Source organism: Strix uralensis, chromosome 2 (genome assembly GCF_047716275.1).
Source record: "Strix uralensis isolate ZFMK-TIS-50842 chromosome 2, bStrUra1, whole genome shotgun sequence".
NCBI lineage: Eukaryota > Metazoa > Chordata > Aves > Strigiformes > Strigidae > Strix > Strix uralensis.
In genome coordinates, this window is record NC_133973.1 from 114,176,312 (window position 1) to 114,194,843 (window position 18,532).

The window sequence follows — 18,532 nt, forward strand, 5'->3', positions numbered from 1 at the left end:
GTAGTGCCTAGGACCAAAGCATACATGAAGCTGCAGGGACAGCACTTGCCAGCTGAGCTTGAAGGTTGGGTTGGTTGTTGGGCTCCAGGTGGTGCATTGAGGACAGGCTGGGCCAGGCTTAGCTCAGATCCCTGCACTCTCTTAGGACTGGTGACATCACCTGAATGTCTTGACTATGGCATTTGTCCTCTACTTACTTGCTTCTGCTTCTGAAGGTCTTCAAACAAAGTTCTGTACAAGCAGGGGTTGCCTGGTGAGGGTGTGTAAGCAGGGTAATTCCTAGGGGATGGCAGTCTACCTTTTTCTGGAAACCCCCACAATGAGGCATGTTACCTTAAGATGCCCTCGATGCTTGGTCCCTTTGTGTGCACAAGCCTGATTTTGCCCCAGCTGAGCTGAGACACCAGAGTGAGGTGCTGCCTGCCCTCTGTTCCCTCCAGCTACCTCCAGAAGATAATGGTGACCTTAGGGGTGCTGCAGCTGTACTGGGGAACTCCGGCAACAAGACTTAAACACTTGCTCATTGCTGGTGGTTGGGTGAACATACCCATGTGAAGACAAACAGGCTGGCATTTACTGTAGTAAATGTTTCCTCTGATTCCATCTAGGGAGGTTGTGCTGGGACAGCCTGCAAGGCCATGCGCCAAGTCCTGCCTTCTCATCTCAGGACAGCTTGAGGTCCCCTGCCAAGGCCTGAGCAACAGTCACATGTGTGTCGTATTGTCATTAATGCTCCTGAGATGTGCGTATTCTGCCATGTTACTGATTTTTCTTCCCTCTCTCACCTTCCTCTCCTCCTGCAGCTGTTATGGCCTTTCTCTTCGACTTGAAAGATCTTGTGGATCTCATGTCCATTGGGACCCTCCTGGCTTACTCCTTGGTGGCAGCCTGCGTGTTAGTACTGAGGTATGGTTGTAGAAATGGCCTCTCTTGTATCACACAGAAATCCACACAGCTATCAGATGCCCTCATAGTTTCCATGGTCCCTGTAAAACTGTGAACATCTCCAGCTATAAGCATGTGAAAAACTTGTTTCTCTAAGCTCGTGGGAGATTGTGCTAGTTGGATCTGCAGGGGGGCCCTCTGAACTAACCAAGTTTGATCCTTGGTCCATGCCACTTCTTCTGCTGCAGTCAACCCTGAATACCCTAGGAGATACGCCAATGAGTAAGGATGAGAGATGGGTGGTCCTGGATGCCTGCATCGTCATCACACTTGTTTCCACTGGGAATACAGTTTCAGTCATTTTACTTTTGAAAGGGGATTCAAGTTAAAGTCTAGCAGCAGAAAAAAAGCTGAGTATGTGTTTGCAGGATCAGTGCCTTAGTGCATGTCTTTTAGGAGTGCTGAGCTCCCATAGCTTCCCTAACATAAGCTGAAAATTGAGTCTCTTCATGCTTGGCACCTCACAGACAGCAGCACTCTAGCCATAAGGACTGTATTTTGAAGACCGTGTTACTGAAGAATACCTTTGTGTTCAATGACTTATTCAAAGTCCGGTGGAGGCTTTTTACCTGCTCAGAGCAAGTGCATTGAACTCAGAACTGTCTTGCAGCAGGTGAAGGGCCAGTGCTGTTCTGCAATACCTTTGCTGTGTGCCTGTGCTGTCCACCCTGCCCCTTGAAAATCCCTGATGATTTTCCTTAACCCTCTTATATTTCCTTTGATTTCCCAGTCCCCTCTTCTCCATACAGCCATAAATGGCTTCTTAATTTATTTTTGCAAGCTGTTGTACCCATTGTATGGCATTTTCCCCATCGTAGATTTGCAGAGCCGACAGCCTGTCTTGTAGCAGCCTGGGCAGTGATCTGGCTGCCCTGTTGGCTGCCTGATGAAGTAGCAGTTGAATTGTTTCCAAAGGTGTAGGGTCTTGCTGCTAATACCCTGCTGTGGCTGGAGCCAAGGATTTCACTGCATTTCTCAATTTGCAGTGTTTCACAAATGCCCTCATTGCAAACACATTCCCACAGGAGCAATTTTAAGGTGTCTTTCAAAATGGCCCTTGCCTTTAGTGGGGCTTGTAGCTGAGAGTCAAGGGCAAAACCTATAAAAGAGAGCTGAGCCTGGAAGTGTTTTTTCTTTATAGATCCACATGGTTGTGCATCAGGACCCTGTTGAATGAAGTGCTGCCCACACATGCAACAAAAAAATTACTGTTCTTCCACCTCTTCCTTCCCTATGTGGCAGCAGACAAACTAGCAGAAGAGACAGGGATGGAGGAGGACGGGGCACCAGGAATGTCACTGCGGGTGTGACCAGCAGCTGCTGGAGTGTTATAGCTGCTGAGCTGTTAGCTCAGCCACCTTCTTGCCAAAATGCAAGAGCTGAACTGCCACAGATAACCCGATGGCCTGGTTATGACTGTCTGTCTGTCCGTCCCCCTGCTGCTTCCTTCTCCAGTCCTCACTGGTATTGCTGGATCATGTTTTGGTGACATGGATGGCAGGGTTTATGAAAAAGCACTGTTCAGTTTAAAACACTGACATTAGAACCAAGCTATAGGTGACAATAGCTGCTCATGTTATGCCGACATTAGTCCTCAGATTTACCCCTGAAACAGAAGGATGTAGATGTTATGTGTGCCTGTTCTGGTGCTATAGTGATCTGGGGTGCAGCCATGGCTATCTGTGTGGCTTTTAAACAAACAGTACCCTGCACCAAACCAATATGCTCTTTGTTTCATTTCCCTTTTCTAGGTATCAGCCAGAGCAGCCTAATTTAGCATACCAGATGGCTAGGACAACAGAGGAGACAGATAACAATGAGTCTGTGAGCACCAGTGAGTCGCAGACAGGATTTCTGCCGGAGGAAGAGGAGAAGTGTTCCCTCAAATCCATACTGTGTCCCCCAAATTCAGACCCTTCCAAATTCTCTGGCTCGGTGGTGAACGTCTCAACCTTCATCATTGGTAAGCGCTGGGCAGTGAGCCAGCTGTTAGGTCCTTGTACCCACTGTAGTGGGAAAGCTTACATCCTGGCTGTAGTTTTGATGAGCTTTTGTAATGGTCAAAACAATTGAAGATCTATAGATTAAATTTATGACTTGAAAATAAATCCACAGAAGGGGTATGTGTGTGTATAAGGGGAAGGGCATATCTCTTACAGTTAGCTTTTTCATGTGTTGCTGTTTTGTTGGCCAAGCTGTCAGATTCTGCTTTGTCTGCTTGTGGTTTTGTGGGTTTTTTTTTCCTGTTCCTAAAAAAGATTCAGTAAGCTTTTGGTGTCTGTTCACAGGTTTCCTTATCGTGGGTAGCTGTATCCTCACTGCCCTTGAGCCAAGCATTCTGATAAAGGCTGTATGGATTATTGCTGCCATCCTTGTTTTCATTGTCAGCTTCATTATATGGAAACAGCCTGAAAGCAAAACCAAGCTCTCCTTTAAGGTGAGTGTCCTGGGAGGTGTAGCTTGAGAAGAGCTGGATGTGGTAGGAGGAGGAAGAGCATGTTGGCCTGTATCAGAAGGGGGGACTTGGCCAAATGGACACGCAGAGAATATAGACATGATGTGAACTTTTCCATGCAGGGCTGCCAATAGAGCTGATGGTTTGAGCTCTCCAGCTAACATGGCTGTAACGTCTCATAGTCTGCGCTCATTGCATAAAGGAATGCCCTACCAGAGCTGAGCTCAGCCTCTGTGATTTCCTCTTGAGGTCTAACCTCAAATGTCAGTGTAGGTGCTTTGCTGCAAAGTGCAGCATGGCAGAAGAAGCGTTGTGGCAAGCCTGCTGCCTGTCAGTGCCCCGTGGGCAGACGGAGATTTGGCACAGAAAGAGGGGCTGAGGGGGGTTTAGCTGAGAGGTCGGAGGAGGGAATCGGAAGGGGAAGCCGCATGGTCAGATCAGAGGCGACAGTAGAGGACTTGGAAAGAAATGTAAATGGTGCTGGAGTCCAGGAGAAGCTGGAAGGGCAGAACCTGGTGCAGAGGTGTGGCCAGAAGGGAAGGACAGGACAGTGCTTTTGAAAGCAGATGGGTATAGGATATGGAGGAGACAGAGTCCAAAGGAAGAAGGGGTGATTTTGAACGGCCACGTAAGATTTGTGGTTACGGAAGGAGAGAGAACCCAAGAAGCAAGCTTGTGTGTGAGGATCAAAGGGGTACTCACTAAAAGGCTCTAAGAAAGTGCACTTTTATGTCCTACTTAGTCCCCATGGAGACTAAGACATGACCATTCTCTCTTTAACAGCCTTATGTATGAAGAACTCTGTCATTTTCCTGCCCTGTCCAAGCACACCATCGTTTCTATATTAAACAAATGCTGTGATGGGTTTTTTTCCCCAGTATAATCCTGCAAGTCATGTTTTATCATACTGTGATTTCAGGCTATTTCCCCAATTTATTAAATTAGTTTTGGATTCTAACCCCATCCTCCAAACTGCTCTCATTTTGACTGCTCTTCAATTACAGTTTTTTCAGTAAATTCTCTGATTTTTAATAACTTCATCCATCCAGAGCTGCCCAAGGTAATGTTTGCAGCTTGTCTTGGGGTTATGGTCCCAGAAAAAGAAACAGAAATATCCAGGAGCAGAAAACTTAGGAACTGTCATCTAAACTGTATTTTCTGAACTTGCTTCTGAGGAGATCTTTTTGACTTACACTCAGGATATTTTACCTCCTTTTTTTCCCCTCAGCCACTACCCTGTCCAAGGAAAAAAAAATTAGACCTGTCACTGCTAAATCTGTAATGGTGGTTTCTTATCTCCTTGTTGTCCTTTAGACATTTACAACCTGACTGTTGAGTAATTTTTCTCCAAAGTCTTGGGGAATCTAAGGCTGACTGGTTTGTTCCCCAGTTGTTTTTCCGTATTTCTTTTTACTAGGTAATTTGTCTCCCTTCTCCAGTCCTTAGACACCTTATTGGTCTACCAAGAGCTCTGAGACATGCCTATTAATAGTTCAGAGATCACTTCCGCAACCTCTGGGTACATAACTCACCCACCTAGAGAAATTTTATTTGTCTCTACTGACTTGACAAAGCCTAATTTAGAAGAATATTCTTCTTCTATTTTCTAATTTGTGTGCCCATCCCCTTTCTCTAATGATGTGAACAGCTGCTCACCATTTTTTGTGAAGCTTAAATCAAGAAGGGCCTACAACTTTTCAGCTTGTTTCTTTTTGTAAATCTTCTTTTTCCTTAGGAGTGAAGTTCACTTTCCTCTTGGTTTCACCATATTCACAAACCTTTCTATTGTTAAAATTTGTCCTTTCTGATTTTGTCTTTACATGTCTGTACTATTTCTTTATATTCAGATTTTTGCATTTTGGCTTTACCATCTCATTCTTCTTTGTATCTCAGATCATTAAGGCATTCTTGGTACAGCTGCACTCATCTCTTACTATATTTCCTGGTTTTCTTCTGCTCTGGGATAAGTTGTTCTGTATTGCTTAATTACCTTGGTACCTGCTGGATGAAGTTCCTCAGGCCCCTCCTTTGACATTCCCCTTACCTTTTGGTCTTCAGTAGGTGCCTGTCATGATGCAGTCCTTGGTTTTTCCTCTTCTCTCCGTTGCCCCACAAGTATTTAGTACTGCTGCTAAAATTTGTCTCTTGCCTCCTTCCAGACCACAAAACAAGGACAACCATTCTTAAAACAGGTGAACAACAGTGTTCACACCCCTCTCCCATGGTGGATTGATGTCCTCTGTTTTGGTCTAACCTTGCCTTTTCTCAGACCTGGCAGCTGAAGAGCTGGTAGCAGCCATTGCTTCCTGTTCACAAGGGCTGCAGTGTTCTTGCCTGCCCACTGACCTGCCCTGTGGATGTAATGTATCCCTTTTTCTTTTTCAGGTACCTCTTTTGCCCCTTCTTCCTGTTGTGAGTATTTTTGTGAATGTTTACCTCATGATGCAGCTAGACCTAGGCACATGGATACGGTTTGCAGTCTGGATGCTCATAGGTGAGTTTGAGAGAGTGAAAAAATGTTATGATCAGAGTTACTAGATTTTGTTAACCATAACTTCATTTTATCATTCCAGGGAGGGATTCTGCACTCTCATCATCCTTGGGCAACCTCGGTGACTTAGCTGAAGCCATTTAGGCAGTGTGTCTCAAGCCTTATTTTAAAATCCAGGGTCATGAAGCCTTTGTGAGGACAAAACAACAACCCATGAACCATCTTATGGGTCTTGTTGCCAGCAAGAAACCATAGAGTGTTTTTTGTTGGCTGTCCTGGAACTGCAGTCCAGGTGGTGGGGCTTGTGCTTCTGGAGCTGAAGGAGCTGGGCCTGCATCCCAGTGTGCTCCCAGTAGCTGTGTGGAGGAGGCTGAATTGCCTGAAATGCTCAGGGAATTTGTTAACAATGAAAACAAGTAAGATTAGCATCCGTTGCAGATGTATTTTACTGAGATGGAGGCTGTAGGCACACAAATGGAGAGAGAAAGCTCTCTGCAGAATGGACTGCAATGAACTCACTGAAAAGCATGAGAAGTTTATTCTGTAATCAGCCCCCTGTTTGGGGCCTGGATAGATCATCTTTTAAAGACTGGTGCCTGTGTTAATGGCTTTTCTCGAAGGAAGGTAGTGGCTGTCCTCTAGAAGGTAGCTGTCAGGATGGCTGGACTTAACCCTGCTGTAACATGTGTCGGTGGGTGTTAGTAGTGGTTTCTGTTTCCTTACAGAGCTAATGGTGTCCTCTCCCCTTGGCTTCTGCAGGCTTTATCATCTACTTTACCTATGGAATATGGCACAGCGTGGAAGCCACCTACGCGGCCTCAGCAGACGCAGAGAGAAACACGGACGCTGGTTCGGACAGCTGTAAATGACTGCATGTTTGGCTTACGGGCAACTGGGGAATGGCTGCAGTGAAGGAAGCTTTGTGGTGGGGATCCTGAACCAGGCTGCATCTGGTTAATCAGTAATGCAGGAGTAAGGAAGTGTAATGTGGGACTCCCCAGCCCTGTTGCTGCAGCTTGCGGTTTGCTTAGTAGCACAGTTAAAAGGGATCACAAGGAAAAAAGCCACACCTCTGGCATACTCCCAGCTAATCTGGGGGCTATGCACTTCCCTTCCTCCCTCTCCTGTTCTTTTTTTTTATCCCAGTGTGTAGAAAGAAAACTGCTTCTGTGTGCCAGTTAACCTTAAATGCTGCTATGAAACCAGGCCTCACAAAGGTCTTTCTTTCATTAGCCCCGGGAATTATCTCCCCACAGATACTCTACCTGATGGAACATGGAGCAGATTTTGCAGTGCTACTGTCAGGGTTATACCCAATCTGTCCTTCACCCAGTGTGAGCTGTGCCCCACGTGTACGCACAAAAAAAGGCTCTTGCCAAACACTGGCTTTCACCTGGTTAAGAAAGCATCTGCACAACTTGCATTCTTTAAAGTATCAGATCAGTTTTTGTTGTATTTAATTTTTTTTTCAACTACGTACTCATATTCTTTAAAGCGCACCGCTGCTGTGAAATGCTGGGAGGGTTTGTGATTGCTGCTTGTCAGGTGAATAGTCATTTGCCAGCGTGCAGGTAACACCAGCAGATGTTTCTGCTGACTACATGCTCAGCAGAGGGATTGCCAGGTTTAGTCATAAAACTGTGGTGCAAGTACTTGAATGGCTTGACGAGGTGCTGTCCTACCTCTTCGCCTTGGAAATCACCAGCGGTGTGGCTGCAGTGGTGGGGTGGCCAGCAGAAGTGCTTGTGAGCCCAGCTCTGATGAGTGGGGCCCTATTTCATTCTCCCCACATCAGTTTTGTGTGCTGGCTGTGTGGTGTTAGCAAAGGATTTGGCCGTGAGACTTTGGTTTGGCATCGGCAGGTGGAGCGCCTTTCTGCCCAACAAAGGGGAAGTACAGGAGGATCTGCAGGGGCTTGAGCTTCCTCTGTGAACAGTGCCTGGCCTCTGCCCTCTGCCCAGGGGAGGGCTGTGGGGGTGTGCAGGGGCTCCTTGGTCCCAGTAGAGCGTGCAGCCCAGAAAACACCGCAAAGCTCTAGGGTCCGACTTGCTGAGAGGAGCTTTCCCTTTGGGACTGGAGATCATCTCCAGAGACTGGCTGTTGTGAAAGTTGGGAAATTTGGAGTTGAGACTAGGGTCTGTGTTTGCTTGGCAATGCCTTGGTTTTGCTGTAAGATTAAATTTTTTTAAAATTCTCTCTAATAGCTTTCCCCAGCCAAATTCACTACCCTAAAAAAGGCTTGTTAAAGCATCATGAGGGTGGGCCATGCCCATGTAATGCCACTGATTTAAATTCATGCTTCAGCTTGTACTGAAAAACAAATCATAAAATCAGAGTGGTTTGGGTTGGAAGTGACCTTTGAAGATCGTCTAGTCCAGCCTTCCTGCCACAGGCAGGACATCTTTCACTAGATCAGGTTGCTCAAAGCCCCATCCATCCTGACCTCAAATGCTTCCAGGGACGGGTCATCCCCAATAGATACTGCAGAAATCCCTTCTCCCAACCTGAGTGGATGCTGTCCTAGGTGTTCTCCACACTACTGCCTCTGAACACCAGACAATCTTTAATCTGTTTGTCAGCATGGCTCTTGCTGATGAAGGGACGGACTCTTGACCCGTCGTTCAGATGGAGAACTGAAGAACAGATCCCTGCATGACTTGACCAGGGTCTCACCAGACATCTGGTGCAGCAGAAAGGGGAACCAGACCATCATCTCCCAAGTTACACGGCTGGACTGTGGACTGTCTCTCTCAGGTTTCCAAGAGAGACTTCATAGTCTTTCTGTCCGCTGAGGAGTTTTAATCTTGGCCTCCTTCTATACACTGGGAGGCTCTTTTTGCCAAGGTTGGAATTGGAAGGAGTGAAGGCAACGTGTGCATTGCCTCCCTGGTGCATTTCAAGGGTGCGTTTTGAGTGCAGCTCCTCCCACAAAATGAAGTCAGGGTCTGCTTCAGTCGCTGGTTCTTGACCACCTGCCAGGTCGCTGCTCCTTGTGCATATACAAAGTCTTACTCAAGCAGAGAGAGAAGAATATCAAAATTAAATGCCACTAGGTTGAGGTCTGTTTTGTTTAAACGCAGGCAAGCTCTACACACTCCACAGCCCAAGAGGCACTGAAGGTGTGGGAGGGGGAGAATATGTAAACTCAGAGGGGAGCAAAGTTTCCCGTTGTACCAAAACGTAAGGATGTTTTTCCCTACTTTGGGTACCAGCTTCTGAGCAATTACGACATTCAGCAGTGACCGTTTGGGACTGAATTCTGACTGGAAGTGTGTTTCCAAAGAAAAGTATTTAAAAATATGCAGAATTCTTGCTGTATGTATTTTTTTTTTATAAATGTTAACTTATTTTTATTGTCTACTTAAGGATCTGTTCTGGTATTTATATTCCATAACTTCGTTTCAGCTTTTATGGCATATAATAGCAGCACGTAGAAGAAGAGGAAGTCCTGATGGGGGTCATTTTTCTTCAGTTGCCTTTCCTCTGAGAAGGTTCATAGGAAAACCTTTCTGTGTCACCGGATTTGGTATTTAAATGTGCTATTGCCTGTACCAGCCCCAGAGCCACCGCTGCAAATTTGCTAGTGGAGGTGAGGATCCTTAGCCCCATCTCTCCCACTCCTCCATCATGACTTCTTCAACCCGTCAGTTCCCTGCTGGCGGGTGCTGCCATCTCTTTGTTACTACTCACCAGATACAAGGAGGTGGAGGGAGCCTGCAGCCCTGCGCAGTGACAGGGAAGCGAAGGTGTCTCCCTGGCTCTCTGTCTACCTGCTTCCCCCGTGTCCAGCTGGACCTGGGGACCTCCTGGCCTCCTCTTGGTGCGACTTGACCCGGGGAGTGGGCTGGTGGGGAGGTGATGAGTTTGACACAGCTGTGTACGCCTGCTCCATCCCCTCCTGACTGCATTCACACCTTGCTTGTACATTTTGTAAGCTAAAAGGCAACATTTGACTGCCTCTAGGACAACATCAAGGACTTTGCTGAATGGGTGTTTTTTTAGGTTGGGTTTTTTTTCTGTCTCCTCTGCCTCCCTGCTGATGTCTGCATGTAACATAGATCAAGCGAGGTATCTTTGAAGACATGCAACTGCTGCTATAACCTTGCTATTGTGGATGATATGCCTTCATTCATTTGAGCTTTTCTTTGTAAATAGTTCAGTTGTTATTTTATTACAAGAATATTTTGTACAGATGCAGAGCATTTTGCTGTATGAAGAGGTGGGAATGGAGACGCGATGCCTTTGTTTGGCGCGATAATAGATCCTTTTCTGCCAAAGTCGACAGACATAGTAAAAATGGCCTGCCTGATCTTCCAGGGCAGGCTCCAGCCCAAAGGACTGAACTTGTTTCAGCGTGTTTGGTTGCACCCAGTCTGTTCGCTTGAGAGGAGCCCTTGGGGAAGCTGTTGGAAGGGTCCTACTGACTGCTGGTGCATGGCAGGTGGAGGTGAGCAGCACTGGGGCTGCAGTTTGCAGTTATAGAGCAAATCCAGATACATAGCCAGCCAGCCTTTCTCAATGGAAAATTGCTGTCAAAACAGCTTTTTTTTCCCCCCTCAAAAAACATTTTGTGCAAAAACGACTACCTTTTGCTTATTTGCTTACAACTTTCATTCTTTGAGCACTGAAAATCATTTCCAGATGGGTTCGGCTTCATTTCTCCCTTTTCCTGTCCCTTGGGGTGGAGTTTGCCATCGGTTCGAGCATCGAGCGGCTGTGCTGAGTGTTGGGCAGCTCTGCAGCATGAGAGGCTGCGGGGCTGCCCCCCTGCCCGCCAGCCCCATCTGGGCATCGTGGAGGCGGGTGCGTGCTGCAGGCAAAGCGCTGCTGGTTTGGAGCCGTTTGTGCTTGATCGCGGCAGGGCAGGGGGGCTGTAGGGCACCACGCTGGTGAAAACACTGCTGGTGCTGACACCACGCGTTGCTGTCTGTTGCCAGGGTTTTAGGAGAGTGAAGGTTTAGGTGGCAGTGCTTGCTGTGGACACTCGCCCTTCGTCCATCCCAGATGAAAACAAACTCCTATTCATAGTGTACAGAGGGTGCCTGTCACTGCCTGCTGCCTCCATTCATACTAACTCAAGAGACCAGAAAGCAATATGATAGTATGTTTATATTTGTAAAATCTGCTTCTTTACTGATTGCATTTTATATACTCATGAATTCCAGTGGAATTTCTTAACTTTCTCCCCCCAGAAAGCTGCGTACAAGTGAGCATTACTGTCCTTTGCCCAAAGGAAGGAAGAGGGACAGACAGGACCGTCAGGCTGGAGGGCCTTGCTTTGAAGGGGAGGAGCAAAAGTGGTGCAGGTTTTCATGCAGCCAGCTCCCCTGTGGTCCTTCCCCTGCAGCCTCTCAACACCCTCCCCTTTCAAAGGAAGCCTCTTCCATCTGGCAGAGAAAGCATCTCTCTTTCTAAACCCTTGGATATCTAAACGCATCCACTGGGCCCGACATGAAGGGCAGGTTCTGTTTCTTCCTTCCCCTTACCAAAAACTTGCACTTGTTTAAGGCTAAATCTATACGTACACAGTGAACCAACACTCTCTGTCCTCACAGCCACCTCCCCGTGAGCCGGCGGGCACGCCAGCATCCCAAAAGTGAGCTGAAGGCCAAGCACCTTGCTGGTGCCATCGGTTGCTGCTGCTTGCCTCATGGTTTATCATTGATTTCCACTTCAGCAGCGATGCCTCCCCCATAAACCCTGCCCTGGGCTGCCTTAACACTCTATGTTATGGTTGCCACTGGGGTCCTGTGGAGTGTCTGACATCCAGCTGGAAACCAGATGATCCTGGAACGTCTCTGCTAGCAAGAGTCAGACCTCGATTTTTCTCAGGGTATTTGCTCCTGGCTCACGCTCTGAGATGTGAGGTTCGTCTGAGACCTGGCAGGCTCCAGGCAGCGAGAGGCACCTTTCCCTCTTGACGTGGCAGGGCAGTGGTCTCGGCAGAGTCACTTGTGGTTTTGGGACAACAGTGGGAAGCAAAGGGTTCCCTTGCAGCATGTTGTGCCTTCCAGCTGTGCTGGGTGCAAGGAGCAGGAACCGCTGGCAGCCCGGAGGCGGTGTGCTAGGAAACCTAGCACGAGTTTGGGTCATGTCAGTAAAGGGATTTTTACTGACTGAAGCCATGGAAGAGTCTGTATATTTTTATTTTTTAATTATTAAGCAAAATGTAAATACATTTCTGTTTTCTGTTTGATGGTCTATTTTCCTAATGATTTCTGAGAATTTCTTACAGGCGTGATAAATAGTTTCAATGCTTGTTCTGCAAAGCAAATCTATTTTTTATCTTTTTTTATCTTTGTTTTGGTCTTTGGTTTGATTTTTTTGGTTTTGTTTTTTTTACTGAGTTCATGTAGCGATTAAAGCCTTAAGGTTTAAAATGTGAACCTTGCCCCCGGAGCACAGCGTGGGTGTGCAGCTACTTTTTATCCTGGCAACACTGTAAATACTTCTCCCCTGAATGATGCTTTTGGAATTTGAAAATTCACTTGTAATTATGTGGTACAGCATTAAAACGTTTTTCTCAATATCCAAATGAATGATGCCTATTGTTTACCCTCATTTGCAAGCCCCAGTGCCAGGAGGGTAAGTGGCTGCCCAGCTTCAGTCTTTACCTCGGTGGGGTAACCCTTTAAGGGGGTTTTGCTTTATTTTCCATTTATTCCAGCTTCTGTGTGCACAGACATACAGAAAACACTGCAGGACACACGGGTTCGTATGCGTCAGCCCATATGTGCGCTGGCGCAAGTATTTATTATCAGGAATATATTACACTTATCTGTACATCATAACTGAAATAATACAAACTCTTCCTGTAATCATTAGCCACATAGTAAACGGGACCACAGAACTCCTGCTGCGTGGGAAACTGTACAGAGGCTCCTCAGTGTGTCCATGGGACACAACCACCATCAGTGCAGAGATGTAAAATACCTGATTTTGCACTTGATAGTTTTTCCTTTTCTCCCCCCTACCCCGCCTGCCACCACCACAAGTCTTTGCCATTGCCGCAGTGGATCTGCTGAGTTAACCCCTCTGTGCCGGCAGCCACAGGAGGTGCCATCCCAGCGGGGCCAAACGGCGCTTTCCTGCAGGAAAATGGAGCTTTCCTCCAGCTCTCCCAGCAATCTGTGCCGCCTGCTCGCTGCCAGCTCTCCTGCCATCCCCAGCTGTTATCTGCTCCCAGTGCCAGTCTCTGGAGCCCCTTCACAGCAGCAGGTTTTATTGCCGCTGCAGCCTTCTGCATTGAATAAAGATTAACCAAATCAAATGGTTTCTTTTTAAAGACATAGGGGCACTAAAACCTTTTTCTGCTTAGTGCTGGCTGTGTTCCCTCTCCTGCCAAAGGCCACCCTACCCTGGCAAATGGAAAGGCCCCCACAGTGGCCATGGCATTTGGGAAGTCTCCAGCTGCCGGAAAGCAAAAGCTTCCCCTTTGAGCAGGGACGGCCTGGGAGCAAGGGCTAGGGATGTGGCCCCCACACTGCTGGGAATGCCAAGGTGACCTTGCATGGTCACAGCTCCCTGATGAGAGCAGGGGTCACCAGTCTGGCCATGCACTTGGGGGTCTTCAACCCCCAGGAATGGCTGCCCCACTCGGGCTGCTCCCCGAGCAACCTGGGCTTTTGCCTCACACCTACTCTGGCACGCAGAGGCAAGGAGGGCCAGAACAGAGGAAGATCAGGAAAAAGGAATAACCTTTTTTTTGGGGAAAAAAAGTCTATGTTTCTGGGCTTGCACCAGAAGGAATCACCCTCCACACATCTGTAGGGATGAGTTGCTGGGTTCCTTCTGTCAGGCAAGACTTCCTGCAGCTTTGCTAGCAATCAGGCAGGCCCCAGAGGCCATGCCAAGGAAGAATCCAGTGAGAGGCAGGATTGGGAGGCAAAAATTAGATGGGAAAGGGATTGGCAATGATACCAAATGATGGCGGAGCTGGGATCAGTCCCGGTTTTCCCACCATAAAAGCCCCACTCCCAATTCACTGCTGGAAGCATCTCTTGCATATGAATTTAAACCAACAAAGTGATAAGGAAAGCACCAGAAATAGAGGGAAAGAATGAATAAATTAAAAAAGGATGGACACAACTCTGGTTGTATCATGTCACCCATTTTTAAAAAGGGTAAAAAGGAGAACCCTGGAAACTACCAACAAGTCAGCCTGGCTGATCTGGTGTCCTTCTGTGATGGTGTGACTGCGTTGGTGGATGAGGGATGAGCAACTGATGTCATCTACCTGTTCTGTAAGGCCTTTGATACAGTCTCATACAACATCCTTGTTGCTAAACTGGGGAGATACGGGTTTGATGGATGGGCGTTGGATATGGCATTGGCTGGATGGCTGCATCCAAAGAGTTGTGGTCAACAGCAAAATGTCCAAACAGAGATCAGTAACAAGTGGTGTCCCTCAAGGGTTGGTAGTAGGACTAATATTATTTAATATCTTCATCAACAACATAGTGGGATCAAGAGCACCCTCAGTGAGTTTGCAGGCAGCACCAGGCTGAGAGATGTGGTCGACAGACTGGAGGGAAGGGATGTGCCATCCAGAGGGACCTGGACAAGCTCAAGAAGTGGGCCCATGTGAACCTCATGAAGTTCAACAAGGCCAAGTGCAAGGTCCTGCACATGGGTTGGGGCAACCCCCGGTATCAACACAGACTGGGGGATGAAGAGATTGAGAACAGCCCTGCGGAGAAGGACTTGAGGATACCGTTGGATGAAAAGATGGGCATGACCTGGCAATGTGCACCTGCAGCCCAGAAAGCCAACCATATCCTGGGCTGCATCAAGAGAAGTGTGGCCAGCAGGTCAAGGGAGGTGATTCTCCCTCTCTAGTCTGCTCTGGTGAAACCCCACCTGGAGTCGTGTGTTCCGCTCTGGAGTCCTCAGCACAGGAAAGACATGGACCTGTTGGAGCGGGTCCAGAGGAGGGCCACAAAAATGGTCAGAGGGCTGGAACATCTCTGCTATGGAGAAAGGCTGAGAGAGTTGGGGTTGTTCAACCTGGACAAGAGAAGGCTCTGGGGAGACCTTATTGTGGCCTTCCAGTACATAAAGGGGGCTTCTAAGAAAGATGGAGAGAGACTTTTCATCAGGGCCTGTAGTGACCGGACCAGAGGCAATGGTATTAAACTAAAAGAGGGTGCATTTAGATTGGACACGAGGAAGAAATTCTTTACTGTGAGGGTGGTGAGGCACTGCAACAGGTTGCCCAGAGAAGCTGTGGCTGCCCCCTCCCTGGAAGTGTTCAGGGCCAGGTTGGACAGGGCTTTGAGCAACCTGGTCTAGTGGAAGGTGTCCCTGCCCGTGGCAGGGGGGTTGGACTACATCATCTCTAAAGGTCCCTTCTAATCCAAATCATCCTATGATCCTATGATCTCATTGTGTCAGAGTTGTATTGGTGGGACGAAACATGACAATGCAGTAGGTATTGCAGGTATCTGTGCATTTAGCAAGTATGGAAGTGATTAAAATTGTACTTGGCAAGAAGGGGCTTTGTGTGCGTGTGTGTGCTAGGTATCTATCTTACTTTCAGATTGTACTTGCTGGACACACTAAAATCTAATAATGCATTTCAACAGTAGTAGTTGGTGTGGCATGATCTATTCTAACAAGATGCTCAATTTACTCAGTATCACAGTATCATGCAAAAGCTGCTACAAAAATTTCTCTAAAAAGGAGAAAAAAAATCACCTTTTTCTTTTTTTAGTGCTGTGTAACAGGGCACAGGTGCTTTGACAACAATTGAAGCTGTATCTAAGCTGCACTCTGTGAATCCTGAGTACTTCCCAGGAAAGCTGAAGCACATCTCCCATCTGAAGAGTATGTCAGGGCTGTGCAATCCCACCTCTGCTCACACAGGGTGTGCCAGTGCCACCGCACACCTGGGTAGGAGAGCTGCCCTCCCCGCAATGCTCCCACACCCCAGGGGTTCACTGCACATACCGCCTCCCACTTACTTCAACCCTAGTGCATGCAGGCTCTTTGCCCCAAGCTGGATAGAAAAGCATCCCACAGATCTTTTTTTTTTTTTTTTTTTAAATTATGCTCAGGGATATTTTTTTTCTTGCTAGAGGTTTCCACAAGGGCCCTGCAGCCTGTCCCACTCCAGCCACTCCTTGGCCCCACCACCACCTCGGGTAGGGAGGCAATCCCAAGCCTGGGTGAATTTTTTTGCTTCTAGGCAGGGAAGTTAAAGGTAGTTTAGCCACTCTTTTCCATGAATCTTAAAAGTGCTCTGTAACTTTGGGTAAGCTTTAGCATGTGAAATAATATATATATGTGGATGGAAAGAAATTCTGACCTCATTTGCGCCCATTTAGTCCACTGTGCTCTATTTGGTGTTTCAGAGCCCTAACAGGTGCCTGGTATCTCATCCTAATACTGGAAATCTCTTGGCCAGCAAAGGTCAAGGATGAACAACTTATTTTCTCCTTCTTGCTTATGGGACTTGAAATAAATCAAAATGGACAGGAACCTACAACCAGAGATTTTGATTGTATCCAAACCAGGACAAGGTAAAACAAGATAAGATCTAACTAGGATTTAAAGTCACAAAAATTGAAACACATTAACCAGTAATCTCTATCGAATTTGCTAAAACCCTCAGGTTTGTCATCACTAGCCTATCTCCACTTACCATATCGATGCTAAGAATTAAAAAGCAGTGAATGGTATGCATATCTTATCTGATGTTCAATGCAAAGGTGATGGTTTCGAAGGCAGTACTGTCTCAGAACTTCAAAGTCGCTGGTGTTCATGTTACATAGAGTACCACTTGGTGGTCGTTTGGAAGGCGCTTCTACTTCTGTGTAACTTTTTTCTAGGTTGGGTATAAATATTCTTGGGAGGCTAAACAGAAATGCATTTTGTTTAGATACAAGTCTTAGGCACGAGTTAGAAAAATGCTGACTGTAATGAAAATATATCAGCACTTAGTAGTATCCAATAATATAAAAAATGCAATTCAGAACATCTTCAACTACATATATATGTGTGTGCATCTATAAATAGGTATAAAGGTACAATACGTACATGTATATAAACACAGACACATATACAGAAATATTCACAACTTGAACTGTATTTGTAACTAACCTGAAATACTGCAGCAAAAGTTCATTCTGATGAACCATTAATATAGTATATTCCAACTTTTGGCTCTAACCATAGTTAAAATGTTAACACATCAAACTAAACGTTTTGCTATCCTAACTTTCTGCTGTCCTAGCTTTTTGCTATCTTTTTTGCTACCCTAATCAACATGTCAGAACCAAGAGCTTCTATATGGGGACTATAAGAGTACCCTGCCTAGTGTAAAGCTATGCAGCTACTGAGCATGCTTGCAGTTGCGAACCCTGGGCGCCTGTTGATGGTAATGCTTCCTTGGATGGTAACATTTAGCAGATTGGAAATGCATAAAAGGCAGGGGACCTTCAGCGCGCTGGTGCCGAATCATCGCCTCAAGGTCCTGACTTTTGCTGGAGAGGAGTTCCCTGATGAGCAGCGATAAAAAGGAGTGGATGATGTGGCTGGGAGTTTCACTGGACTCACAGCATCTCCCTCCTGCAGCTTCCAGAGGAGCTCTTCATTAGTCCTGCTCAGCTTCTTCTTCTCCTCCACTTCTTTCTCAACATATTCTTGAAGATTAGCATTCTCCTCTGACAGTTGCCTGGAGAGGGAAGCAGGACAACATGTAAGGCACACCAGTGTGAAGATGGTGGCATTAACGCAGCCAGTGCTGCACAAGGGGCAGGGTCAGGCAGGATGCCGAGCACCTCCTTTCATCCCATCCCATCCACCTGTCCCTAGGGCTGCAACTGAGCTGCCCCAGCTGGGCCATAGCTCTTCATTGCTGGACAAGTCCCAACTGCCCCCCAAAGTCTGACTCTGCCTCCGGATGTGCCTGCGTCTTTGCTCTAGACCTCTCGGAGGCAGCTCAGCTGCCAAAGCTTAGATGAGATGAGCTCCAGCCTTCTTCCATGGCCTCGTGCAACTGTCAGCATCATGCACAGCATGCAAAGGTGTCAAGGACTTTATGTGGTGATCATGTACTCCATACACTTCAGAAATGGCCATTTTCCCATACAGACAACTGAGTAAAAATTGGAAATTCCTCAAAGAAAAATTTAGCATATTTGTTTATCTGTATATTTGAAAGTAGCTAAAATGTAAGGCTGCAGTGCGCTGCAAGAACAGGATTCTCTGCTCATGGACAGAGGGGGTGGAGAGGATAACTGGAAATTGAGGCTGAGATAAAGCGCAGGTGCACGCTCACCCTCCCCCAGCACTGGCCTTCCCTGGGAGGGCCTCGGTTTGTGAGCGGGGTGGGAGCAAAGAGAACCCCGTCAGTCCCCGTGGTGGGCAGCAGGACTGCAGAGCACACCAGCTCCATGCCAGTCCCACACTCACTCCCAGCCTTGGCCAGTGGTGTCTGGGGAGGACTTCAGAGCTGGCCCCAGATACTCAGCTTGGGGATGTAGGTAGGCACGGTGGTTTCAGACGTCCTCATCAGTATTTGCTTGTGGCTGCACTGGTTTTGGCCCCGTGAGAGCTACCATGCAATGAAGCTGATCAGGGGCTATCTCCCCTCGTTCAGCACATGGAGGAAGCAGGTGCCCAGCATGGGGTTGTGGCCT

General features: G+C 47.2%; 2 protein-coding genes across 15 annotated transcripts in view; one reads left to right on the top strand and one right to left on the bottom strand.

Annotated features, from left to right (window-relative positions):
• The window catches only part of SLC7A1 (solute carrier family 7 member 1), a 47,913-nt gene extending 35,493 nt beyond the window's left edge, over positions 1-12,420 (top strand). For 6 of the 8 annotated variants that reach the window (XM_074859884.1, XM_074859888.1, XM_074859887.1 and 3 more), the window contains 6 exons: positions 804-906; positions 2,697-2,908; positions 3,234-3,382; positions 5,786-5,894; positions 6,651-6,752; positions 8,972-12,420. In XM_074859884.1, coding sequence (XP_074715985.1) covers positions 804-906; positions 2,697-2,908; positions 3,234-3,382; positions 5,786-5,894; positions 6,651-6,752; positions 8,972-9,075 — 779 coding nt within the window. In that variant the 3' untranslated portion in view covers positions 9,076-12,420. The remainder of the gene's footprint in view (positions 1-803; positions 907-2,696; positions 2,909-3,233; positions 3,383-5,785; positions 5,895-6,650; positions 6,753-8,971) is intronic. The other 2 variants (XR_012627698.1, XM_074859890.1) reach the window with 2 other exon arrangements.
• A 183-nt stretch (positions 12,421-12,603) lies between these two features.
• The window catches only part of MTUS2 (microtubule associated scaffold protein 2), a 324,610-nt gene continuing 318,681 nt past the window's right edge, over positions 12,604-18,532 (bottom strand). For 6 of the 7 annotated variants that reach the window (XM_074859877.1, XM_074859876.1, XM_074859878.1 and 3 more), the window contains one exon: positions 12,604-17,565. In XM_074859877.1, the coding sequence (XP_074715978.1) occupies positions 17,349-17,565 (217 nt within the window). In that variant the 3' untranslated portion in view covers positions 12,604-17,348. The remainder of the gene's footprint in view (positions 17,566-18,532) is intronic. The other variant, XM_074859879.1, reaches the window with a different exon arrangement.